General features: G+C 45.3%; 1 protein-coding gene across 9 annotated transcripts in view; it reads left to right on the top strand.

Annotated features, from left to right (window-relative positions):
- LOC138977932 (serine-rich adhesin for platelets-like) overlaps window positions 1–27,500 on the top strand; it is a 166,630-nt gene that overhangs the window by 97,660 nt on the left and 41,470 nt on the right. For all 9 annotated transcript variants that reach the window (XM_070350539.1, XM_070350536.1, XM_070350535.1 and 6 more), the window contains 3 exons: window positions 17,896–18,036; window positions 18,945–19,180; window positions 22,620–22,657. In XM_070350539.1, coding sequence (XP_070206640.1) covers window positions 17,896–18,036; window positions 18,945–19,180; window positions 22,620–22,657 — 415 coding nt within the window. The remainder of the gene's footprint in view (window positions 1–17,895; window positions 18,037–18,944; window positions 19,181–22,619; window positions 22,658–27,500) is intronic.

The following is a 27,500-nucleotide window of genomic DNA, read 5'->3' as shown; positions in this document are numbered from 1 at the left end:
TGTTGTTGTTGTTGTTGTTGTTGTTTGTGTTGTTGTTGTTTGTGTTGTTGTTTTTGTTACCACTGAGAATACATGCCTTTCCTCTTTGTCATCGTGCTATTAAAGCTCAAGATGCGTGCAATATTTTTCTTTTGTATTTGTCTGATTTAATTTTAGACATCTACGTGACCTTGATGATGTTTTCTTCAACATAACTACTTGTCCTGACTTCACTGTGCACGTCACGGGTCAGTGAGTTGAAAAGCGCTCATTACGGTTTTCATGTTAGACATATACATATAATATATAATATATATATACGTCACATCAAAATGATCTTTATTGGGGTTAATGAGCAGAGATACTTGTCCCGACTTCATTCTGTCACGCGTCAAGAAGTTAACAAGCGGACGTTTGTGTATGTGAGCGTTTATCTTGAGACAGGCGTCATTCTTAGTGCACAGGGGTGGTGAAAGTGAGAAGTGCGCAGACCACATTCAACTATATCTTCCGCTTTATTCTAGAATGTGCATTCAGCTGTCAGGTGTCTTGGCTGATCTGTGTTTCTATCGGCGTGACGAGACTGTTGAATATCACAAGATATACAATCAGTTTTGGTTCTCTTTGTCGAGATATGAACTTTTATCGTTGATTCCTGACTGTCTGATTGTGCATGCCGCTTAACGGATGATTGAATTGTTGACCAACAACACCGAGCGTCACAGGATAAACCGAGTCTGTTTCAATGACACAAAACAACTGTCTTTTTTGTCTCGGAACCACGTGTCGCAGTGTTCTTAATGATGGTACCAACTTTATGTTACTTCTTTTTTCTCCTGAAAAACACATATATACGCACAGACACACACACAGACACACACAAACACGCAGACACACAGACACACAGACACATACACACACACACACACACACACACACACACACACACACACACACACACACACACTGAAGTTATAAACAATTTGACCTCAGTGTCAAAGTCACATCCTCAGTGTATAATCCTTACCACCAGGCTGTGCAAGTGCTGCTGTCCTATAGCTAATAAACAAATAAAACAAGTGAAGCCCAAGGACCACCAATTAGCGGCACGGCTGTCCTATAGCTAATAAACAAATAAAACAAGTGAAGCCCAAGGACCACCAATTAGCGGCACGGCTGTCCTATAGCTAATAAACAAATAAAACAAGTGAAGCCCAAGGACCACCAATTAGCGGCACGGCTGTCCTATAGCTAATAAACAAATAAAACAAGTGAAGCCCAAGGACCACCAATTAGCGGCACGGCTGTCCTATAGCTAATAAACAAATAAAACAAGTGAAGCCCAAGGACCACCAATTAGCGGCACGGCTGTCCTATAGCTAATAAACAAATAAAACAAGTGAAGCCCAAGGACCACCAATTAGCGGCACGGCTGTCCTATAGCTAATAAACAAATAAAACAAGTGAAGCCCAAGGACCACCAATTAGCGGCACGGCTGTCCTATAGCTAATAAACAAATAAAACAAGTGAAGCCCAAGGACCACCAATTAGCGGCACGGCTGTCCTATAGCTAATAAACAAATAAAACAAGTGAAGCCCAAGGACCACCAATTAGCGGCACGGCTGTCCTATAGCTAATAAACAAATAAAACAAGTGAAGCCCAAGGACCACCAATTAGCGGCACGGCTGTCCTATAGCTAATAAACAAATAAAACAAGTGAAGCCCAAGGACCACCAATTAGCGGCACGGCTGTCCTATAGCTAATAAACAAATAAAACAAGTGAAGCCCAAGGACCACCAATTAGCGGCACGGCTGTCCTATAGCTAATAAACAAATAAAACAAGTGAAGCCCAAGGACCACCAATTAGCGGCACGGCTGTCCTATAGCTAATAAACAAATAAAACAAGTGAAGCCCAAGGACCACCAATTAGCGGCACGGCTGTCCTATAGCTAATAAACAAATAAAACAAGTGAAGCCCAAGGACCACCAATTAGCGGCACGGCTGTCCTATAGCTAATAAACAAATAAAACAAGTGAAGCCCAAGGACCACCAATTAGCGGCACGGCTGTCCTATAGCTAATAAACAAATAAAACAAGTGAAGCCCAAGGACCACCAATTAGCGGCACGGCTGTCCTATAGCTAATAAACAAATAAAACAAGTGAAGCCCAAGGACCACCAATTAGCGGCACGGCTGTCCTATAGCTAATAAACAAATAAAACAAGTGAAGCCCAAGGACCACCAATTAGCGGCACGGCTGTCCTATAGCTAATAAACAAATAAAACAAGTGAAGCCCAAGGACCACCAATTAGCGGCACGGCTGTCCTATAGCTAATAAACAAATAAAACAAGTGAAGCCCAAGGACCACCAATTAGCGGCACGGCTGTCCTATAGCTAATAAACAAATAAAACAAGTGAAGCCCAAGGACCACCAATTAGCGGCACGGCTGTCCTATAGCTAATAAACAAATAAAACAAGTGAAGCCCAAGGACCACCAATTAGCGGCACGGCTGTCCTATAGCTAATAAACAAATAAAACAAGTGAAGCCCAAGGACCACCAATTAGCGGCACGGCTGTCCTATAGCTAATAAACAAATAAAACAAGTGAAGCCCAAGGACCACCAATTAGCGGCACGGCTGTCCTATAGCTAATAAACAAATAAAACAAGTGAAGCCCAAGGACCACCAATTAGCGGCACGGCTGTCCTATAGCTAATAAACAAATAAAACAAGTGAAGCCCAAGGACCACCAATTAGCGGCACGGCTGTCCTATAGCTAATAAACAAATAAAACAAGTGAAGCCCAAGGACCACCAATTAGCGGCACGGCTGTCCTATAGCTAATAAACAAATAAAACAAGTGAAGCCCAAGGACCACCAATTAGCGGCACGGCTGTCCTATAGCTAATAAACAAATAAAACAAGTGAAGCCCAAGGACCACCAATTAGCGGCACGGCTGTCCTATAGCTAATAAACAAATAAAACAAGTGAAGCCCAAGGACCACCAATTAGCGGCACGGCTGTCCTATAGCTAATAAACAAATAAAACAAGTGAAGCCCAAGGACCACCAATTAGCGGCACGGCTGTCCTATAGCTAATAAACAAATAAAACAAGTGAAGCCCAAGGACCACCAATTAGCGGCACGGCTGTCCTATAGCTAATAAACAAATAAAACAAGTGAAGCCCAAGGACCACCAATTAGCGGCACGGCTGTCCTATAGCTAATAAACAAATAAAACAAGTGAAGCCCAAGGACCACCAATTAGCGGCACGGCTGTCCTATAGCTAATAAACAAATAAAACAAGTGAAGCCCAAGGACCACCAATTAGCGGCACGGCTGTCCTATAGCTAATAAACAAATAAAACAAGTGAAGCCCAAGGACCACCAATTAGCGGCACGGCTGTCCTATAGCTAATAAACAAATAAAACAAGTGAAGCCCAAGGACCACCAATTAGCGGCACGGCTGTCCTATAGCTAATAAACAAATAAAACAAGTGAAGCCCAAGGACCACCAATTAGCGGCACGGCTGTCCTATAGCTAATAAACAAATAAAACAAGTGAAGCCCAAGGACCACCAATTAGCGGCACGGCTGTCCTATAGCTAATAAACAAATAAAACAAGTGAAGCCCAAGGACCACCAATTAGCGGCACGGCTGTCCTATAGCTAATAAACAAATAAAACAAGTGAAGCCCAAGGACCACCAATTAGCGGCACGGCTGTCCTATAGCTAATAAACAAATAAAACAAGTGAAGCCCAAGGACCACCAATTAGCGGCACGGCTGTCCTATAGCTAATAAACGAATAAAACAAGTGAAGCCCAAGGACCACCAATTAGCGGCACGGCTGTCCTATAGCTAATAAACAAATAAAACAAGTGAAGCCCAAGGACCACCAATTAGCGGCACGGCTGTCCTATAGCTAATAAACAAATAAAACAAGTGAAGCCCAAGGACCACCAATTAGCGGCACGGCTGTCCTATAGCTAATAAACAAATAAAACAAGTGAAGCCCAAGGACCACCAATTAGCGGCACGGCTGTCCTATAGCTAATAAACAAATAAAACAAGTGAAGCCCAAGGACCACCAATTAGCGGCACGGCTGTCCTATAGCTAATAAACAAATAAAACAAGTGAAGCCCAAGGACCACCAATTAGCGGCACGGCTGTCCTATAGCTAATAAACAAATAAAACAAGTGAAGCCCAAGGACCACCAATTAGCGGCACGGCTGTCCTATAGCTATTAAACAAATAAAACAAGTGAAGCCCAAGGACCACCAATTAGCGGCACGGCTGTCCTATAGCTAATAAACAAATAAAACAAGTGAAGCCCAAGGACCACCAATTAGCGGCACGGCTGTCCTATAGCTAATAAACAAATAAAACAAGTGAAGCCCAAGGACCACCAATTAGCGGCACGGCTGTCCTATAGCTAATAAACAAATAAAACAAGTGAAGCCCAAGGACCACCAATTAGCGGCACGGCTGTCCTATAGCTAATAAACAAATAAAACAAGTGAAGCCCAAGGACCACCAATTAGCGGCACGGCTGTCCTATAGCTAATAAACAAATAAAACAAGTGAAGCCCAAGGACCACCAATTAGCGGCACGGCTGTCCTATAGCTAATAAACAAATAAAACAAGTGAAGCCCAAGGACCACCAATTAGCGGCACGGCTGTCCTATAGCTAATAAACAAATAAAACAAGTGAAGCCCAAGGACCACCAATTAGCGGCACGGCTGTCCTATAGCTAATAAACAAATAAAACAAGTGAAGCCCAAGGACCACCAATTAGCGGCACGGCTGTCCTATAGCTAATAAACAAATAAAACAAGTGAAGCCCAAGGACCACCAATTAGCGGCACGGCTGTCCTATAGCTAATAAACAAATAAAACAAGTGAAGCCCAAGGACCACCAATTAGCGGCACGGCTGTCCTATAGCTAATAAACAAATAAAACAAGTGAAGCCCAAGGACCACCAATTAGCGGCACGGCTGTCCTATAGCTAATAAACAAATAAAACAAGTGAAGCCCAAGGACCACCAATTAGCGGCACGGCTGTCCTATAGCTAATAAACAAATAAAACAAGTGAAGCCCAAGGACCACCAATTAGCGGCACGGCTGTCCTATAGCTAATAAACAAATAAAACAAGTGAAGCCCAAGGACCACCAATTAGCGGCACGGCTGTCCTATAGCTAATAAACAAATAAAACAAGTGAAGCCCAAGGACCACCAATTAGCGGCACGGCTGTCCTATAGCTAATAAACAAATAAAACAAGTGAAGCCCAAGGACCACCAATTAGCGGCACGGCTGTCCTATAGCTAATAAACAAATAAAACAAGTGAAGCCCAAGGACCACCAATTAGCGGCACGGCTGTCCTATAGCTAATAAACAAATAAAACAAGTGAAGCCCAAGGACCACCAATTAGCGGCACGGCTGTCCTATAGCTAATAAACAAATAAAACAAGTGAAGCCCAAGGACCACCAATTAGCGGCACGGCTGTCCTATAGCTAATAAACAAATAAAACAAGTGAAGCCCAAGGACCACCAATTAGCGGCACGGCTGTCCTATAGCTAATAAACAAATAAAACAAGTGAAGCCCAAGGACCACCAATTAGCGGCACGGCTGTCCTATAGCTAATAAACAAATAAAACAAGTGAAGCCCAAGGACCACCAATTAGCGGCACGGCTGTCCTATAGCTAATAAACAAATAAAACAAGTGAAGCCCAAGGACCACCAATTAGCGGCACGGCTGTCCTATAGCTAATAAACAAATAAAACAAGTGAAGCCCAAGGACCACCAATTAGCGGCACGGCTGTCCTATAGCTAATAAACAAATAAAACAAGTGAAGCCCAAGGACCACCAATTAGCGGCACGGCTGTCCTATAGCTAATAAACAAATAAAACAAGTGAAGCCCAAGGACCACCAATTAGCGGCACGGCTGTCCTATAGCTAATAAACAAATAAAACAAGTGAAGCCCAAGGACCACCAATTAGCGGCACGGCTGTCCTATAGCTAATAAACAAATAAAACAAGTGAAGCCCAAGGACCACCAATTAGCGGCACGGCTGTCCTATAGCTAATAAACAAATAAAACAAGTGAAGCCCAAGGACCACCAATTAGCGGCACGGCTGTCCTATAGCTAATAAACAAATAAAACAAGTGAAGCCCAAGGACCACCAATTAGCGGCACGGCTGTCCTATAGCTAATAAACAAATAAAACAAGTGAAGCCCAAGGACCACCAATTAGCGGCACGGCTGTCCTATAGCTAATAAACAAATAAAACAAGTGAAGCCCAAGGACCACCAATTAGCGGCACGGCTGTCCTATAGCTAATAAACAAATAAAACAAGTGAAGCCCAAGGACCACCAATTAGCGGCACGGCTGTCCTATAGCTAATAAACAAATAAAACAAGTGAAGCCCAAGGACCACCAATTAGCGGCACGGCTGTCCTATAGCTAATAAACAAATAAAACAAGTGAAGCCCAAGGACCACCAATTAGCGGCACGGCTGTCCTATAGCTAATAAACAAATAAAACAAGTGAAGCCCAAGGACCACCAATTAGCGGCACGGCTGTCCTATAGCTAATAAACAAATAAAACAAGTGAAGCCCAAGGACCACCAATTAGCGGCACGGCTGTCCTATAGCTAATAAACAAATAAAACAAGTGAAGCCCAAGGACCACCAATTAGCGGCACGGCTGTCCTATAGCTAATAAACAAATAAAACAAGTGAAGCCCAAGGACCACCAATTAGCGGCACGGCTGTCCTATAGCTAATAAACAAATAAAACAAGTGAAGCCCAAGGACCACCAATTAGCGGCACGGCTGTCCTATAGCTAATAAACAAATAAAACAAGTGAAGCCCAAGGACCACCAATTAGCGGCACGGCTGTCCTATAGCTAATAAACAAATAAAACAAGTGAAGCCCAAGGACCACCAATTAGCGGCACGGCTGTCCTATAGCTAATAAACAAATAAAACAAGTGAAGCCCAAGGACCACCAATTAGCGGCAAGGCTGTCCTATAGCTAATAAACAAATAAAACAAGTGAAGCCCAAGGACCACCAATTAGCGGCACGGCTGTCCTATAGCTAATAAACAAATAAAACAAGTGAAGCCCAAGGACCACCAATTAGCGGCACGGCTGTCCTATAGCTAATAAACAAATAAAACAAGTGAAGCCCAAGGACCACCAATTAGCGGCACGGCTGTCCTATAGCTAATAAACAAATAAAACAAGTGAAGCCCAAGGACCACCAATTAGCGGCACGGCTGTCCTATAGCTAATAAACAAATAAAACAAGTGAAGCCCAAGGACCACCAATTAGCGGCACGGCTGTCCTATAGCTAATAAACAAATAAAACAAGTGAAGCCCAAGGACCACCAATTAGCGGCACGGCTGTCCTATAGCTAATAAACAAATAAAACAAGTGAAGCCCAAGGACCACCAATTAGCGGCACGGCTGTCCTATAGCTAATAAACAAATAAAACAAGTGAAGCCCAAGGACCACCAATTAGCGGCACGGCTGTCCTATAGCTAATAAACAAATAAAACAAGTGAAGCCCAAGGACCACCAATTAGCGGCACGGCTGTCCTATAGCTAATAAACAAATAAAACAAGTGAAGCCCAAGGACCACCAATTAGCGGCACGGCTGTCCTATAGCTAATAAACAAATAAAACAAGTGAAGCCCAAGGACCACCAATTAGCGGCACGGCTGTCCTATAGCTAATAAACAAATAAAACAAGTGAAGCCCAAGGACCACCAATTAGCGGCACGGCTGTCCTATAGCTAATAAACAAATAAAACAAGTGAAGCCCAAGGACCACCAATTAGCGGCACGGCTGTCCTATAGCTAATAAACAAATAAAACAAGTGAAGCCCAAGGACCACCAATTAGCGGCACGGCTGTCCTATAGCTAATAAACAAATAAAACAAGTGAAGCCCAAGGACCACCAATTAGCGGCACGGCTGTCCTATAGCTAATAAACAAATAAAACAAGTGAAGCCCAAGGACCACCAATTAGCGGCACGGCTGTCCTATAGCTAATAAACAAATAAAACAAGTGAAGCCCAAGGACCACCAATTAGCGGCACGGCTGTCCTATAGCTAATAAACAAATAAAACAAGTGAAGCCCAAGGACCACCAATTAGCGGCACGGCTGTCCTATAGCTAATAAACAAATAAAACAAGTGAAGCCCAAGGACCACCAATTAGCGGCACGGCTGTCCTATAGCTAATAAACAAATAAAACAAGTGAAGCCCAAGGACCACCAATTAGCGGCACGGCTGTCCTATAGCTAATAAACAAATAAAACAAGTGAAGCCCAAGGACCACCAATTAGCGGCACGGCTGTCCTATAGCTAATAAACAAATAAAACAAGTGAAGCCCAAGGACCACCAATTAGCGGCACGGCTGTCCTATAGCTAATAAAAAAATAAAACAAGTGAAGCCCAAGGACCACCAATTAGCGGCACGGCTGTCCTATAGCTAATAAACAAATAAAACAAGTGAAGCCCAAGGACCACCAATTAGCGGCACGGCTGTCCTATAGCTAATAAACAAATAAAACAAGTGAAGCCCAAGGACCACCAATTAGCGGCAAGGCTGGACGAAGTGAAGCGGGCGTCTAGTGCAAGGTGCAGAGAAACAGGAATTCAGTTCACGGGCTTGCACTCGTCAAGAAAAAAACACGCTGGCATTTATTTGCTGAATGAAGCTTTCACGTACCACTTCCTGGTTTAACATTGTGTCTGGAGGCACACACATAAAAAAAATAAAAATAATATATACACACACCTGTCTATGTCTGTGGTCGGAAGGGGGTACAGAGAGATCACAGGAGCTTGTATCAAATCGCCGGTCGATCATTATTTACAGTCCACTACTACGACATACTACTACTATACTACTATAGTATATATAGTAGTAGTATGTCGTAGTAGTGGACTGTAAATAATGATCGACCGGCGATTTGATACAAGCTCCTGTGAGAGAGATTACAAGTTGTGTGAATGTGAATGAGTTTATTCATCATAACTTGTGCACAGAGAGTGAGAGAGAGAGAGAGAGAGAGAGAGAGAGAGAGAGAGAGAGAGAGAGAGAGAGAGAGAGAGAGAGAGAGGGGGAGGGAGGGAGAGGGAGAGAGAATCAGGGAGTGAGAGAAAGAGAGAGAGAGACTGAGAGAGACAGACAGACAGAGAGAGGGAGAGGGAGAGAGAGTGAGAGAGAGAGACTGAGAGAGAGAAAGAAAGGGAGGGAGGGAGAGAGAGAAAGAAAGGGAGAGAGAGAGAGAGAGAGAGAGAGAGAGAGAGAGAGAGAGAGAGAGAGAGAGAGAGAGAGAGAGAAAATTGAATTGAATTGAACTTTATTTAACAAGGATTAAGATTTAAGGCTACGCCTTTTCTTACAATCTGTCCTTGGGACGCACAGATACACAATGATAAAATTAAAAAATTAAAAAGTTAACCAACAAAAGGAGGTCGGAAAACTTCAGCACGTGATGATGAAGATGACGACGACGACGATGATGATGATGATGATGATGATGATGATGATGATGATGATGATGATGATGATGATGATGAAGATGAAGATGAGGCATGGAGAGTATACATATGTGGTTATTCATAAAATCAAATGCATACTATGCAGGTAATTATAAATACAAGCTGAGAGAGAGAGAGAGAGAGAGAGAGAGAGAGAGAGAGAGAGAGAGAGAGAGAGAGAGAGAGAGAGAGAGAGAGAGAGAGAGAGAGAGAGAGAGAGAGAGAGAGGGGGGGGAGAGCAAGGGATGGTTTTGCATTCGAGGTGTTTGTTTAATACTTTATCATCATCCCCCTATACGTCAAGTTCGGTATTTTTTTTCTACTGTTTTAAAGTTATATATATTTCAAGAAATAAGAGTAGTAAATGTCTTGTCTGTTTTGGACATGAAATGAAACAGTGTCGAGTGATAACGTTGACGTACCAACAATGACTGTTTACAACTCGCACAAACAAACTATAACCGACGGGACTACTTTTACACCCGATGGCGGCGTCTTAGAGTATTCTAGCGCAAAAGACACTCCGGTTGCAGTCGTCAAAATGGCAGAAGACGTTTGACGACATTTGTGCGAGCCCGGTACTTTGCCATTAACCATTGCGTCGGCAAGTTTGAAAACCTCGCCTCTTGGTGCGTCAGAATTGCAGAGAGTCTGTGAGAGAACAGCAGTAACGTTCCGCACTGCTGCAGATAGCATGGATAGCCTGAGAGGTTCTCTCTTTCCTCTCATCAGCACGACTCTTGCAGGACTGTTATCAGGCCTCGCTACACTGAGCGGTCCGGGGTGTTGCGCCAGGAATGTGGTCATGTGATGGGTAATGTGCTTTACGTCACTCAGGGCACACGTCACTGCACAGCTCGTCTTGATGTCAGGATCATCTACGTCTTGCTGTCAGGATCATCTACGTCTTGCTGTCAGGATCATCTACGTCTTGCTGTCAAGACCATCTACGTCTTGCTGTCAGGATCATCTACGTCTTGCTGTCAAGATCATCTACGTCTTGCTGTCAGGATCATCTACGTCTTGATGTCAGGATCATCTACGTTACGAAAGGCTGTCCTTAATTCAGCCCAAAGTCGACAACTTGAAGACTTCGCGAAGTGTTTTCAGTAGCGGAAACTTAGGTAGAAAGCTTCCTGCAGCCAGCTTTGCGAAGTGGACTTCGCCCAGTTCATTTCAGGCTCACCGACGTGATTGCAATGATTGTAGCTGAGGTATTTGTCGTCTGTGAATTTGATAGAGAAGTGAAGACTAGATGCTGTTTTGCTGTTTGGCGCAGTGGGGTTTGCATTCTCTGGTCCTCTGTTCCTTAGCAGTATTAGCAGTCATTAGTATTGGTTTAAACATAAGTTTATTTTAACAAAGGTTACAATCATGACATGTATACAAAGTTCACAGAAACAGCAACAAGCTGGAAGCTTATAGTGGTGTTCCTGCATGACAGTACAACATAAGGCGGTAACGGCTGAAAAATTTGTCTCAATAAACCAAATCTATTAATAACGTAATGAACGTTGCATAATGATTATAAAGAAAGACAGCAAAGGAAGGAAGGAGGGAAAGAAGATGAATAAAAGAAGAGGGATGGGTAGGAGATGTGCAGAAGTTAAAGTTGTCCGGCTTGTAGAGCATTTATTCTGGTTTGCCCAAAGCGGCCTGAACGTTCAATGAACGAGTGTACGGTGGAAAAATTTTTCCTGTTCAAATCTAAAGAATACTGTCTGTCTCTGTTTAAAAGGTGGGGGAGGTTAATTATGTGATTAGGGAGGGTATGTATAGTTTCTTGACGTGCTTCGCGATAATTTGGACAATCGAATATGAAGTGTTGTACGGATTCGGACGGGAATCCGCAGTCACATGATGCATCTGTAGCAACGTGACGTCTCACTAGATCGTTATTGAGATCACTTATATATAACCTGAGCTTACAGTGAATTATTTGTGACATGTGATCTCCAGAATAAAAATAACACGGCGGACTTAAATCGTTTTTTGACAAAAAGTGCTTAAATTCACTTAGGGAATCACTAAGTTTTATATTGTCTGGTAAAGAATTCCAGAGTTGTGTAGTAGATGGGAGAAATGAGTTTCTGTATAATTCAGTTTTAAACGATGGAACTTTCCTGTCTAGAGGTCTGCGCCGGTGGTATGGGTTATTAGTTGATATCAATGGTGGCAATATCGCTAATAAGTAGTTTGGCACCTTGCGGTGAACAATCTTGTGAAATAATATCAATTTATGACGTTTTCGCCTCTCTAGTAATAAAATAAAGCCTGACTCATCGTACAATTTTTGATGGCTTGTACCGCGGACGGCTCCAAGCAACAATGGTTCGAATTGCATCTAAGTGAATACTTTCGAGCTCGGTGGCTAACTCCTTAGGGCAGTTGTCCCAGAAAACATCAGCATAATCAAAATGTGGCAATATGAAGGATTTATACATTGTTTCTAAAGCTTTTCTGCCTAGTCTATATTTATAAGATCGTAAGCAAGCTACTAGCGTACGGCATTTTGCTATAACAGATTTAATATGTAACTCCCACTTACCGTTATTCTGGATAATAATACCAAGATGTTTATGACTTTCAGTTTCTTGTAAAATTGTGCCACCGAAGTTTAAAGGGAAGTAATCTGGATTTCTTTTCCTGCTTATATTCAGAAGTTTTGTTTTACTTTGATTAGTATTGTATTTCTCTTACCACAGGTAAAGATGCTGGCAGAAATTTGTCAAATGATAAAGAATCTATCTCTCTCTCTCACACTCTCTGTCTGTCTGTCTCTGTCTCTGTGTCTCTCACTCTCTCTCTCTCTCTCTCTCTCTCTCTCTCTCTCTCTCTCTCTCTCTCTCTCTCTCTCTCTCTCTCTCTCTCTCTCTCTCTCCCTCTCTCACTCCCTCTCTCTCACTCTCACTCTCTCTCTCACTCTCTGTCTGTCTGTCTCTGTCTCAGTCTGTGTCTCTCACTCTCTCTCTCTCTCTCTTACTCTCTCTCTCTCTTACTCTCTCTCTCACTCTCTCACTCTCTCTCTCACACACTCTCTCTCTCTCACTCTCTCTCTCACTCTCTCTCTCACTCTCTCTCTCTCACTCTCTCTCTCACTCTCTCTCTCACTCTCTCTCTCTCTCTCTTTCTCTCTCTCTCTCTCTCTCTCTCTTTCTCTCTCTCTCTCTCTGTATACAAGCTCAGTCATACACTCGGGACACAACAGAAAAACCACCGGCGACTAATAGTTTTCGTTGGTTTTTTTTTTTACCTTCACTTATATCGTTATACTCGTGTCAGTTGACTTGTTCCGGCTACTTGTCTAGACAGAGTCAGTGAGTATCAATAGATTGACCCAGTAGAGTTCATCCTAATTGTAAACAGAAAAACACACTGGTAAACTCGTGAGAAATAAGGATTAACAATGGCTTGCGCGACTGACATGCAGCTATCGGGAGGACGCCAGCCAGGCGTCAGCCAAAATTACTTTAGCTAGACTGAATATTTCTCCGCCAATTTAAGAAGTACAATTATCTTGAGGGAGAAAAGCATGTCAAGATCTTGCAACTGAAGCAGATTTGTGATGTAATTCGATCGATTTGAGCCCAAATTCGATTTATTCGAAAACACACCGAGGGGTTACGTCTCTTTAAATCAGAAAAAATATTTTGCGTTGAAGCTAATTTCAAATCCAATAAGAAAGAGACTGCCAACGTTCCAAAATTCAGAATAAAAAAACAAGAAAGGTATTTTGTTGGAACGTTTGTTATTGACAAAACAATACATTCACAGATATTTCGACCCAACAGTCAAATATTCACACAAAACGTATCTTGATAGTTCTATCAGTTTACGTCCACTCGTCATTTTCGTTGGGTCGAAATATCTGTGAATGTATTGTTTTGTCAATTGCTAATTTCAAAGTCAAAATATCATTTCTCATCACAAACTAGAATCCAAGGAGGGAATACATGGCCCAAAGTTGGATCAGCAGCCTTTGGGGGGGAGGGGCTGAATAGTCAGTATTAAGTTTGTGTGAGATAAACAATGCCGGCTGACGTCCTCGATCCTATAGAGCTCTGCAAGTCTGCAGTCTCTGGTAGTACATGTACTGACTACTTGGAATAGAGTCTTCACCACGACTGAACTCTGTTTGTACAATCGTTGGCCCGATGATTACAGTACCAGCCAGTGTTGTGGTAAAGCCCCGACCCCACGTGACCTCGTCTGACCTACTGCGCATAAAGACCGCAGCGCACGTGGCGAGCTGTCATCACGAGTGACGTATTTCTGTCTGGTGTCGGCGTGACGCTTTCAACAGCTGGCTGGAACGCGCTCCTGTGTTTTCACACACGTGGGAAAGTTGGTCGTTTCAGTTCTGCCGGCTTGGTTTTGTTTCCACCGCACTGCTGGAATGTCTTTGAGACTGAGGTGTGGGTGTGTTCCACAGAGATATAGAATATTCTATATATCTCTGTGGTGTGTTCTCGTGCAGATAATAATATCCAGTTACCTCCCCCGCCATCTCTGTTTCTTGGTCTGTGTCCTGCAATACCCTATCTGTTTCGCGCTCTGTCTCGGATGTTGCTGTCTGTCTGTGCTGCACCTCATCTGTTTAGGTGTGTCTCTGTTGCTGTTTGTCTGTCTATGCAATGCTTTATCTGTTTAGGTGTGTCTCTGTTGTCTGCCACGTCTGTCTACGCACCGCTCTCTCCGTTTTGCAATCTGTCCCAGCAGTTGCTTAGCTTTTCCTGTTTCGTGGTCCGGCAAACAGACATAGACATAATATCTTATCAGTGTCTGTGTGTCCGTGTCTGTTGCTGTCTGTTTCTGCTACGTTTCCACATTCTTGGTCTGTCCCACAGAGATATATCCGAGTCTGTGGGACAGACGAAGAATGGGGTCCCCATCCCCAGTGCAGTTTGTTTATATCTCTGTTCCTCCTTCAAATTGGGAAGACTGTTTTGGACGACCCGGTCCTCCATTAAGCGACTAGGTGTTTCTTCACTTCACAGCACAGGTCGAAGAAAGTACTCTCTCTGATATGATAGAAATGAGCCAGAGTGTTGGGAGGGGCGGAGAGGGGGGGGGGGGGGGGGGTAATAAGCATGTAGGTTAGGAGGTGCAGCAGTGCGCAGAGTGCAAGTAACAATGCGGTGCCAGGTGACAGTGATTACAGACGTGAGACGTCTCCCCGGGCTCTGCATAGCACCTGTCAGTCCCCCTTCCCCTTGCCATCCCGTCATCTCACCTGGCATTGCTATGCACTGAGCGACAGCGGAACCCTCATCTGTCTTTGTCTCTTTGCGTCTAGGTGCGTCTGGTGATTCCTATCTGTCCTTCTGTCTTTGTTCGTTTTCTTCTGTCTTTGCCTTTTAGCTTATGCACTCATGCGACCCAGCGGGTGTATTCGTCACAACATATGGAGGGAGAGAAGGTTTCACATGAAGAGCTCTTCTCTGCATTCTTCAGTGGAGTGCTTTTATATATATATGTGTTGGTGCCTCTTGGGGAACGGGGGGGGGGGGGGGGGGGTAGGAGGGAGAGTTCCGGACTAAAAATACGTTTCTGTACAAAGCACATTTGAGAGATGGATGGATGGATGTTTTATTGTTCTAATCAATGATTTGATTTTGACAATTTTCAGACAAATGAAATTGGTGCATAAAACGAAATTACTAAGGGTGAGATACATTGGGCTTTATAAACATAGCCTACACATGCAAATAAGTGAGGCAAAATAAAGAAAGAGCCTGCCAAATGTTGGGACATAATCATGGAAACATTTCTTGGAAAGATGATATAACTTAAGCAAACATTGTCAGACGACACCAAGACACATACACAGATATACACGTACAGACACGGGCACACACACACATACACACACACACACACACACACACACAGACACACACACACACACACACACACACATACACACATGTGTGGGCACACACACAGCAGATTATATACACATATGAAGCAGTCATTAAATGCATACAACAAATGTATGAAACTAAACAGCATACACACACACATATACACACACGGGCGCGCGCACACACGCACGCACACACACACACACACACACACACGCGCACGCACACACACACACACACACACACACACACACACACACATACATACACACACACACCAATTAACGCACATATTTTCCGAGATGAAATGCATAATAAGAAGAGGTTGTAACATGCCAGGGAGTTCACGTTTACGGCACCCTCAAGTCAATCTCTTGTTACGGGGAATGCATCAGTGTTTCCAGAGCATGATATATGTTCGTACAGGGAACGCGAGAATCACGTGAGCGGTTCGTTTTCTGCAAGTCTTTTTTGTCGCATTCGTGAGGCCAAGAACAGGTACTTTGCAAAGGATACAAGCTGATCCTCTACCGTACAAGTGAGCAAATATCGTAAACAGTCTTCATCTGAAAAATACTGTATTCTGCCAATATATCTCTGCCTGATGCCATCGTAAGTGGGGCAATAAAAAACAACATGGCTTTCGTCTTCAGCATTATCCGGGCAGAAAGGACAGTCACGACTGGTGTCAGAGTGAGAGTAACGATGTCGATGGGCATTGAATGGGGAGACCCCCAGTCTAAATCTGGACAAAGCAACTTTATAAAGGCTCACATGAATCATGTCCAGGTATTCTTCGTGCCCAATACAACTTTTGAAACTGTGGTAAAATTCAAGGCGTGTACTTTCTGACAGACGTGTAAACCATTCCTGTGAAAACTGGTGCCTCATTGTCTCCTTCAGGTCTGCCAGAAACAACTTTTCATCTGCCACCCCAGCACACAACCAAACGAAACCATATCCAGACTTGCACAAAAGGTCTTTGACATGTGTGACCCAGTTTGTTTGCCCTCTGTCGTGATTGTTCAAAAGAGACAGGTAAGCCATCTTTGAGAGTCGAGAGCATGGTTGTTTTAACAGCCGAAACCAGTATTGCACACATTTTGCAGCAGCTTCAACGTAAAGTGGATATCTTCCTAGCTCGCCGTATATCGTATCGTTGGGGGTCGACGGGGGTACGTTTATAAACAACTTACAGGCAAAGAGGTGGACTTTCTCAATCTGTTTATTGTTCTGGTGGCCCCATATTTCTGCTGCATACAATAATGATGGAACGATCTGTGTATCGAACAACTTAAAGAATACAGCGCACGAATGACACCCATTGGTTTTAAGGGCCTTGAGAATTTCAAGAGTGCCTTTCTTCGCCCTGCATACGAAGTCCTCAGTACCAATATTATAACTTAGCATTGTTGAAAAGTTTAGTCCCAGGTACTTGTATTTTCCAACAACCTCCACTTTCTCATTTCCCAAGGTCCATTTTTCCCTTGCTGACAGGTGGCCACCTTTGCGAAAAACTACCACCTTGGTCTTTTCAGTGTTTACTTTTAGTCCTAGTCTTTGGGAGGACTCGAAGAGAAGGTTTAACTGGTTCTGTAGTCCCCATACTGTGGAGGACAACAACGCCAGGTCATCCGCGAACAGCATTAAGAAGATTTCGATCTGGTTTGGCAGAAGCTGAATACCATGATTTCCTTTAGCCATGACATCATTAGCTAACTCGTTTATAAAGTACGTGAATAAAATTGGACTGCAAATCAGAGAGAGAGCGAGAGAGAGAGAGACATAGAGAGAGAGAGAGACATAGAGAGAGAGAGAGAGAGAGAGAGAGAGAAACAATGACAATGACAATTCTTTATTTAACGAGGGTAATAGATTAAGCAGTGGTCTGCTTTTTACATCCAGCCCTCGCCCTAAAGAGGGACTAACTAAAAATGAAATAAGAGAGAGAGAGAGAGAGAGAGAGAGAGAGAGAGAGAGAGAGAGAGAGAGAGAGAGAGAGAGAGAGAGAGATGATGGAACTTTATTTTTCAAGGATAGCGTGAGAGAGAGAGGGAGAGAGAGAGAGAGAGAGAGAGAGAGAGAGAGAGAGAGAGAGAGAGAGAGAGAGAGAGAGAGAGAGAGAGAGAGAGAGAGAGAGAGAGAGAGAGAGAGAGGGAGAGAGCAGTTATCTTTGTGACGTGTCTTGGTTTATTTAACAATACCGAATAATCCTTTAATGACACTCATACGCACTTCATACTCGTCCTACATTCATTTTTATTACTTTCATTTTGTTTCAGTAATGTGTGTTAGACAGATGTATATAATTATACGCTCCGTGTTTTAGGGTATTTATTAAGCAACCCGTCTATCTGTTGGTGACCTTGAATTAAAAAAAAACATACTGTATTGTATACCTGTTGGTGACCTCAACCTTGACCCCGCTGTGGTTGCCATTGTTTCAGAGCTCCTGCCTGGGATCGAGGAGTTCCTGGTGGTCACCCTGGTCCAGGAGAAGCTGACCCCCCAGGCCGAGCAGCGCCGCCAGTACTTCGCGGAGCGTCTGGACATCCTCAAACTTCCCCCCTCTCTGCCACCCAGAGCTGGTATGTAGCTGTGTGCTATTGTGTGGAAGCTGTGTGAAACTGTGTGAATGCTGTGTGATATTGTGTGGAAGCTGTGTGATATTGTGTGGAAGCTGTGTGATATTGTGTGAAAGCTGTGTTGTATTGTGTGGAAGCTGTGTGACATTGTGTGGAAGCTGTGTGATATTGTGTGAAAGTTGTGTTGTATTGTGTGGAAGCTGTGTGATATTGTGTGAAAGCTGTTTGATATTGTGTGATATTGTGTGGAAGCTGTTTAATATTGTGTGGCACCTGAGAGAATAACAAGCATTGAAATGAATAAGCGACTTTCATCCTCTTTTTGTGTGTGTTCAAAACAGAAGAAATGTTGTTCTGATTAGAGTTAGGCGTCGATTATGGCATTTGAGGAGAGGAAACCTCAGCTCAACCTTCAACGAAACAGTATTTAGCAGCTGATTCCTTCTGTAACCTGATAATGTGAAGCATTTGAAGCTAGATGGTTTGTCCGGACACACTTTGTCATTAGTTTCATTTTGGATTATTTTCCATGATTACGATTCAGAACATTTTGCTATATATATGATCTGAGAAGCAAAGGGAAGTAAGCACTCTAAATGCAAACATGGGTAACAGTAAGTGAGAGGTATGCGGAACTAGTCTCCTGGCAACTGTGTAATATTGTGTGATATTGTGTGGAAGCTGTGTAATATTGTGTGATATTGTGTGGAAGCTGTGTAATATTGTGTGATATTGTGTGGAAGCTGTGTAATATTGTGTGATATTGTGTGGAAGCTGTGTAATATTGTGTGATATTGTGTGGAAGCTGTGTAATATTGTGTGGAAGCTGTGTAATATTGTGTGGCACCTGAGAGAGTAACAAGCATAGAAATGAACAAGCCACTTTCATCCGCTTGTTGTGTATGTTGCAGGTAAACGACTGTCAGTAGAGCTGTTGGAGGAATCCGAAGAGACGTGCGGCATCCCGGTGGACGAGATACCGGAACTCAGCGGACTCATACCGGAACTGACTGGCTCCAAACCGGAACTGACAGCAGCTGAAAAAGATTTTGCGGCAGAACAACGCGAAATCTCGCGGAACTTACTAGCGTCTGTTTCAAGCGAGAAAGACATTATCGAAGACATCGAGGAGACTGATTCTGAAAAGGTTAGTTTATTTTGTTTGTAAAAATGTTCACTGCTAATCCAGAAAATAAAGCAATCTTCTCACGCTATATTTTAGTTTGGTTTTGATTTTGGTTTGTCTCCTTCCTTCGTTGTTTGTTTTGCGACAGCAAATAACACTAACAAAAAAGATGTTGATATTTATCTTATTTTTTTCTGCCACTGATGTCTTTAATTTTTTATTTGCCCTCATGTCCTCGCTTTGAAGTTAAAATGTCTTTTGGGGTTTCCTTCCAAAAAAGAAATCAACTAGAGAAAAGGAAAGACATAACAAGAAGTGTTGTCGTCGAGTGTTCAAGGACAGACCGAATTTCTGGTAGAATTTCATGTCTGTAATTTTATTGAGGATGGTTTTGCTTGTTGCCTGTCCCACACGGCTGCACAGGGTTTTGCTTGGCCTCAGGGCTTCAAGTGTTTGGTTGCCTTTTTATTTCATTTTCCCACCATGCTCTTGTTCTTCTCTTCAACCCCATGTTACGACAGGTTGGAACACTGACATAAGGTCCGCCGCCTTTGAAACGACAACTTCACGATTCTACATGTAGATCAAAGCGTTTCTGTTTCTTACAAGTTGATTGCAGCATGTGAGCCTTTTGAAGCTCCATGTGTAAATCTTTCCGTGTCTTAAGATTGCAAAAAGCTTCCCTGAATTGAAGTTACGACACACACTTAAAAAATGCAAACAAAACTGCAAAGAAGAAAGGCCTTTCACTTCTCAGTTTCATTTTGCTGTTTGGATGTTTGATCTTTCACTTAATATGTTTCTTTGGGTTTATATCTTACAGCGACAGAGACGTTTGTGTAATCCGAGGTCTGATGTGCCTTGCAGAAAAATACAGGTTCACACAAGTGCGTTTCATGCAAATTAATTCGCGTTCACCCGTTTTAGAGTTGTTGTTCATTTTGTCGTCGATGCTCGTTGCTTTGCTTTAAGCCTAATATCCATTTGGCAAAGTCGACTTTGACAGAGAATGTTGTTCTTCTCTCCCATTGTAATGTCCTTTTCCTCAATTTCACGAGATGACCTTTTACGTTGTATAAACGTGTGTTATTCCAGCGTGCACATGTCTTTCTCTTTACCTCTGAATCATGCACGACACACACAACACCGCCCTTCTGCTCTTTCAAGCGTGTGTCATTTGGCTGAACCAGAGCATCGGACTTTATAGGGAAAATAATTGAACCATTACATTCCTTATACAGCGTTTTATCGTGGAGGCAGTGTTGCGAGTGTTAACAGGCACAAAATCAAACTGCTTTCATGGCGAGACAAGATGAAGCGTCTTTCTAACAAGATCAAACTGCTTTCATGGCGAGACAAGATGCAGCGTCTGTCTAACAAGATCAAACTGCTTTCATGGCGAGACAAGATGCAGCGTCTGTCTAACAAGATCAAACTGCTTTCATGGCGAGACAAGATGCAGCGTCTGTCTAACAAGATCAAACTGCTTTCATGGCGAGACAAGATGCAGCGTCTGTCTAACAAGATCAAACTGCTTTCATGGCGAGACAAGATGCAGCGTCTGTCTAACAAGATCAAACTGCTTTCATGGCGAGACAAGATGCAGCGTCTGTCTAACAAGATCAAACTGCTTTCATGGCGAGACAAGATGCAGCGTCTGTCTAACAAGATCAAACTGCTTTCATGGCGAGACAAGATGCAGCGTCTGTCTAACAAGATCAAACTGCTTTCATGGCGAGACAAGATGCAGCGTCTGTCTAACAAGATCAAACTGCTTTCATGGCGAGACAAGATGCAGCGTCTGTCTAACAAGATTAAACTGCTTTCATGGCGAGACAAGATGCAGCGTCTGTCTAACAAGATCAAACTGCTTTCATGGCGAGACAAGATGCAGCGTCTGTCTAACAAGATCAAACTGCTTTCATGGCGAGACAAGATGCAGCGTCTGTCTAACAAGATCAAACTGCTTTCATGGCGAGACAAGATGCAGCGTCTGTCTAACAATATCAAACTGCTTTCATGGCGAGACAAGACGGAGCGTCTGTCTAACAAGATCAAACTGCTTTCATGGCGAGACAAGATGCAGCGTCTGTCTAACAAGATCAAACTGCTTTCATGGCGAGACAAGATGCAGCGTCTGTCTAACAAGATCAAACTGCTTTCATGGCGAGACAAGATGCAGCGTCTGTCTAACAAGATCAAACTGCTTTCATGGCGAGACAAGATGCAGTGTCTGTCTAACAAGATTATATTCGTCATTCAAGCGTCTCAATGTTATTGCCGCTAGGGTTTCACGAAGCAGGTTATTTTTGCCTGATTTGTTCTCTGTTTGTGTGTGTGATACCTTTATTTTCTGTGCAGAGGCAAACAAAGGTGAAGAGTAAGAGAAAACCCCAAACATAGACTCAAAAACTTGCAGGCACACGAAAAAACACACGCAGAAAACACACACACACACACGCACTCACGCACGCACGCACGCACGCACGCACGCACACACATACACACACACACACACACACACACACGCAGGTACGCACGTAACAGAAACACATATATATCAGCACTTAGTGCCAGTGACAGCCAGTTTTCATCACTTCACAAAAAGCCATCTCTCTTTCCCACGGATATCCAGCAAGCCGTGAGATGACTCAGTCAGCGCTGATTTACACACTCGCTACCACAATATATCATTTTCATACACTAGTTCCCAGCACCTATTGTAAAGAGTTGAGTGGGGTGGAGGACATTAACAGGGGTGGGAGTGAGGGGTTGAAACGAAGAACGGGGCTGTCGGGGCTGTCGGGGATGGCGCTGTTAGAGTGGTCCTAGCTTCCCTGTTGCTCTCTCACAATAGCGACGTGATGACTGGTGTGGCCAAGTCTTGTAAACAACGAATATGAGCGAGTCTTTCTCTCCTGAAAGTGGCGTATGGCTGCTTAAATGGCGAAGTTAAAAACGGTCATACACGTAAGAACCCGCTGGTGCAAAAAACACAAGTGTAAGTGGGAATATCAGCCCATGACCGCAGAACAAGACGAAGAAGAAGAAGCGAGTCTGTGTCAATGAAATCCGTGAATAACGATGATAGGAAAGGACGTATGCAGCGTAAATGCGGGACCTAACATTATAATTTATGTTGTATTTACGAAGACATTGCCCTCGGCTTGTCGCCTCAGATTAATTAGCAACAACTAATACAATTCATTCACGTGAAATAAAACATAACTCCTAGCCTCCTTAACCTTTGAAAATAATGGTACATTGCTGTCATCGCCAAATGTGTTCGACAACTGCAAACTCATGATGACTAGTTCACTTCAGTGTTTTGGCTATTATCATGTGCGTTGTTTTCAATATGGCTGGAAGTACGGGTAAAGCTGATAGGTGTGATGCAAATGAGCCACTTTTGTGTGAGCTGGTGTCGAGGTGACCTGGTTGTTCTTGTCTCTGTGTGCAGGGAGTCAAGGTGTACGATGACATCGACCCCAGTGCAAGGTAAGCTGTACATAAACATAAACGTATGGATCACAGTCATCCCCCCTTTACGACCCCCACCAACCTAACAACACAACACCGGCCCACAGGTCTCACACAGGAGGGACTTTTATTGTAAACTGGGGGTAAGGTTAAAGAGCTTATACACAGAATGTCTGAAAAATCAAGATCTTCAAATGGGATGAGTCTTAAATGGAGGGGGGGGGGGGGAGGGAGGTTAAAAGTGGGGTTCACTGTATTCACTCTACATTCAGATCTTTATTGCACTGCAACCTGCCTTGCTACCCCTCCACTCCCCGGCCCCTTCAGACCTAGGTCATTCAGATCTTTATTGCACTGCAACCTGCCTTGCTACCCCTCCACTCCCCAGCCCCTTCAGACCTAGGTCATTCAGATCTTCATTGCACTGCAACCTGCCTTGCTACCCCTCCACTCCCCGGCCCGTTCAGACCTAGGTCATTCAGATCTTTATTGCACTGCAACCTGCCTTGCTACCCCTCCACTCCCCAGCCCGTTCAGACCTAGGTCATTCAGATCTTTATTGCACTGCAACCTGCGTTGCTACCCCTCCACTCCCCAGCCCGTTCAGACCTAGGTCATTCAGATCTTTATTGCACTGCAACCTGCCTTGCTACCCCTCCACTCCCCAGCCCCTTCAGACCTAGGTCATTCAGATCTTTATTGCACTGCAACCTGCCTTGCTACCCCTCCACTCCCCAGCCCCTTCAGACCTAGGTCATTCAGATCTTCATTGCACTGCAACCTGCCTTGCTAACCCTCCACTCCCCAGCCCCTTCAGACCTAGGTCATTCAGATCTTTATTGCACTGCAACCTGCCTTGCTACCCCTCCACTCCCCAGCCCCTTCAGACCTAGGTCATTCAGATCTTTATTGCACTGCAACCTGCCTTGCTACCCCTCCACTCCCCGGCCCGTTCAGACCTAGGTCATTCAGATCTTTATTGCACTGCAACCTGCCTTGCTACCCCTCCACTCCCCGGCCCCTTCAGACCTAGGTCATTCAGATCTTTATTGCACTGCAACCTGCCTTGCTACCCCTCCACTCCCCGGCCCCTTCAGACCTAGGTCATTCAGATCTTTATTGCACTGCAACCTGCCTTGCTACCCCTCCACTCCCCGGCCCGTTCAGACCTAGGTCATTCAGATCTTTATTGCACTGCAACCTGCCTTGCTACCCCTCCACTCCCCGGCCCCTTCAGACCTAGGTCATTCAGATCTTTATTGCACTGCAACCTGCCTTGCTACCCCTCCACTCCCCAGCCCCTTCAGACCTAGGTCATTCAGATCTTTATTGCACTGCAACCTGCCTTGCTACCCCTCCACTCCCCGGCCCCTTCAGACCTAGGTCATTCAGATCTTTATTGCACTGCAACCTGCCTTGCTACCCCTCCACTCCCCAGCCCCTTCAGACCTAGGTCATTCAGATCTTTATTGCACTGCAACCTGCCTTGCTACCCCTCCACTCCCCAGCCCCTTCAGACCTAGGTCATTCAGATCTTTATTGCACTGCAACCTGCCTTGCTACCCCTCCACTCCCCAGCCCGTTCAGACGTAGGTCATTCAGATCTTTATTGCACTGCAACCTGCCTTGCTACCCCTCCACTCCCCAGCCCCTTCAGACCTAGGTCATTCAGATCTTTATTGCACTGCAACCTGCCTTGCTACCCCTCCACTCCCCGGCCCGTTCAGACCTAGGTCATTCAGATCTTTATTGCACTGCAACCTGCCTTGCTACCCCTCCACTCCCCGGCCCGTTCAGACCTAGGTCATTCAGATCTTTATTGCACTGCAACCTGCCTTGCTACCCCTCCACTCCCCGGCCCGTTCAGACCTAGGTCATTCAGATCTTTATTGCACTGCAACCTGCCTTGCTACCCCTCCACTCCCCAGCCCCTTCAGACCTAGGTCATTCAGATCTTTATTGCACTGCAACCTGCCTTGCTACCCCTCCACTCCCCGGCCCCTTCAGACCTAGGTCATTCAGATCTTTATTGCACTGCAACCTGCCTTGCTACCCCTCCACTCCCCGGCCCGTTCAGACCTAGGTCATTCAGATCTTTATTGCACTGCAACCTGCCTTGCTACCCCTCCACTCCCCAGCCCGTTCAGACCTAGGTCATTCAGATCTTTATTGCACTGCAACCTGCCTTGCTACCCCTCCACTCCCCAGCCCCTTCAGACCTAGGTCATTCAGATCTTTATTGCACTGCAACCTGCCTTGCTACCCCTCCACTCCCCAGCCCCTTCAGACCTAGGTCATTCAGATCTTTATTGCACTGCAACCTGCCTTGCTACCCCTCCACTCCCCAGCCCCTTCAGACCTAGGTCATTCAGATCTTTATTGCACTGCAACCTGCCTTGCTACCCCTCCACTCCCCAGCCCGTTCAGACGTAGGTCATTCAGATCTTTATTGCACTGCAACCTGCCTTGCTACCCCTCCACTCCCCAGCCCCTTCAGACCTAGGTCATTCAGATCTTTATTGCACTGCAACCTGCCTTGCTACCCCTCCACTCCCCGGCCCGTTCAGACCTAGGTCATTCAGATCTTTATTGCACTGCAACCTGCCTTGCTACCCCTCCACTCCCCGGCCCGTTCAGACCTAGGTCATTCAGATCTTCATTGCACTGCAACCTGCCTTGCTACCCCTCCACTCCCCAGCCCCTTCAGACCTAGGTCATTCAGATCTTTATTGCACTGCAACCTGCCTTGCTACCCCTCCACTCCCCAGCCCCTTCAGACCTAGGTCATTCAGATCTTTATTGCACTGCAACCTGCCTTGCTACCCCTCCACTCCCCGGCCCGTTCAGACCTAGGTCATTCAGATCTTTATTGCACTGCAACCTGCCTTGCTACCCCTCCACTCCCCGGCCCCTTCAGACCTAGGTCATTCAGATCTTTATTGCACTGCAACCTGCCTTGCTACCCCTCCACTCCCCGGCCCCTTCAGACCTAGGTCATTCAGATCTTTATTGCACTGCAACCTGCCTTGCTACCCCTCCACTCCCCGGCCCGTTCAGACCTAGGTCATTCAGATCTTTATTGCACTGCAACCTGCCTTGCTACCCCTCCACTCCCCAGCCCCTTCAGACCTAGGTCATTCAGATCTTTATTGCACTGCAACCTGCGTTGCTACCCCTCCACTCCCCGGCCCCTTCAGACCTAGGTCATTCAGATCTTTATTGCACTGCAACCTGCCTTGCTACCCCTCCACTCCCCGGCCCCTTCAGACCTAGGTCATTCAGATCTTCATTGCACTGCAACCTGCCTTGCTACCCCTCCACTCCCCAGCCCCTTCAGACCTAGGTCATTCAGATCTTTATTGCACTGCAACCTGCCTTGCTACCCCTCCACTCCCCAGCCCGTTCAGACCTAGGTCATTCAGATCTTTATTGCACTGCAACCTGCCTTGCTACCCCTCCACTCCCCAGCCCCTTCAGACCTAGGTCATTCAGATCTTTATTGCACTGCAACCTGCCTTGCTACCCCTCCACTCCCCAGCCCGTTCAGACCTAGGTCATTCAGATCTTTATTGCACTGCAACCTGCCTTGCTACCCCTCCACTCCCCAGCCCGTTCAGACCTAGGTCATTCAGATCTTTATTGCACTGCAACCTGCCTTGCTACCCCTCCACTCCCCGGCCCGTTCAGACCTAGGTCATTCAGATCTTTATTGCACTGCAACCTGCCTTGCTACCCCTCCACTCCCCAGCCCGTTCAGACCTAGGTCATTCAGATCTTTATTGCACTGCAACCTGCCTTGCTACCCCTCCACTCCCCAGCCCGTTCAGACCTAGGTCATTCAGATCTTCATTGCACTGCAACCTGCCTTGCTACCCCTCCACTCCCCAGCCCCTTCAGACCTAGGTCATTCAGATCTTTATTGCACTGCAACCTGCCTTGCTACCCCTCCACTCCCCAGCCCGTTCAGACCTAGGTCATTCAGATCTTTATTGCACTGCAACCTGCCTTGCTACCCCTCCACTCCCCGGCCCCTTCAGACCTAGGTCATTCAGATCTTTATTGCACTGCAACCTGCCTTGCTACCCCTCCACTCCCCAGCCCGTTCAGACCTAGGTCATTCAGATCTTTATTGCACTGCAACCTGCCTTGCTACCCCTCCACTCCCCAGCCCGTTCAGACCTAGGTCATTCAGATCTTTATTGCACTGCAACCTGCCTTGCTACCCCTCCACTCCCCGGCCCCTTCAGACCTAGGTCATTCAGATCTTTATTGCACTGCAACCTGCCTTGCTACCCCTCCACTCCCCAGCCCGTTCAGACCTAGGTCATTCAGATCTTTATTGCACTGCAACCTGCCTTGCTACCCCTCCACTCCCCAGCCCCTTCAGACCTAGGTCATTCAGATCTTTATTGCACTGCAACCTGCCTTGCTACCCCTCCACTCCCCAGCCCCTTCAGACCTAGGTCATTCAGATCTTTATTGCACTGCAACCTGCCTTGCTACCCCTCCACTCCCCAGCCCGTTCAGACCTAGGTCATTCAGATCTTTATTGCACTGCAACCTGCCTTGCTACCCCTCCACTCCCCAGCCCCTTCAGACCTAGGTCATTCAGATCTTTATTGCACTGCAACCTGCCTTGCTACCCCTCCACTCCCCGGCCCGTTCAGACCTAGGTCATTCAGATCTTTATTGCACTGCAACCTGCCTTGCTACCCCTCCACTCCCCGGCCCGTTCAGACCTAGGTCATTCAGATCTTTATTGCACTGCAACCTGCCTTGCTACCCCTCCACTCCCCGGCCCGTTCAGACCTAGGTCATTCAGATCTTTATTGCACTGCAACCTGCCTTGCTACCCCTCCAC

The sequence above is a fragment of the Littorina saxatilis genome, linkage group LG10, assembly GCF_037325665.1.
Source record: "Littorina saxatilis isolate snail1 linkage group LG10, US_GU_Lsax_2.0, whole genome shotgun sequence".
Lineage (NCBI taxonomy): Eukaryota > Metazoa > Mollusca > Gastropoda > Littorinimorpha > Littorinidae > Littorina > Littorina saxatilis.
This window is presented reverse-complemented; position numbering and strand designations above follow the sequence as displayed.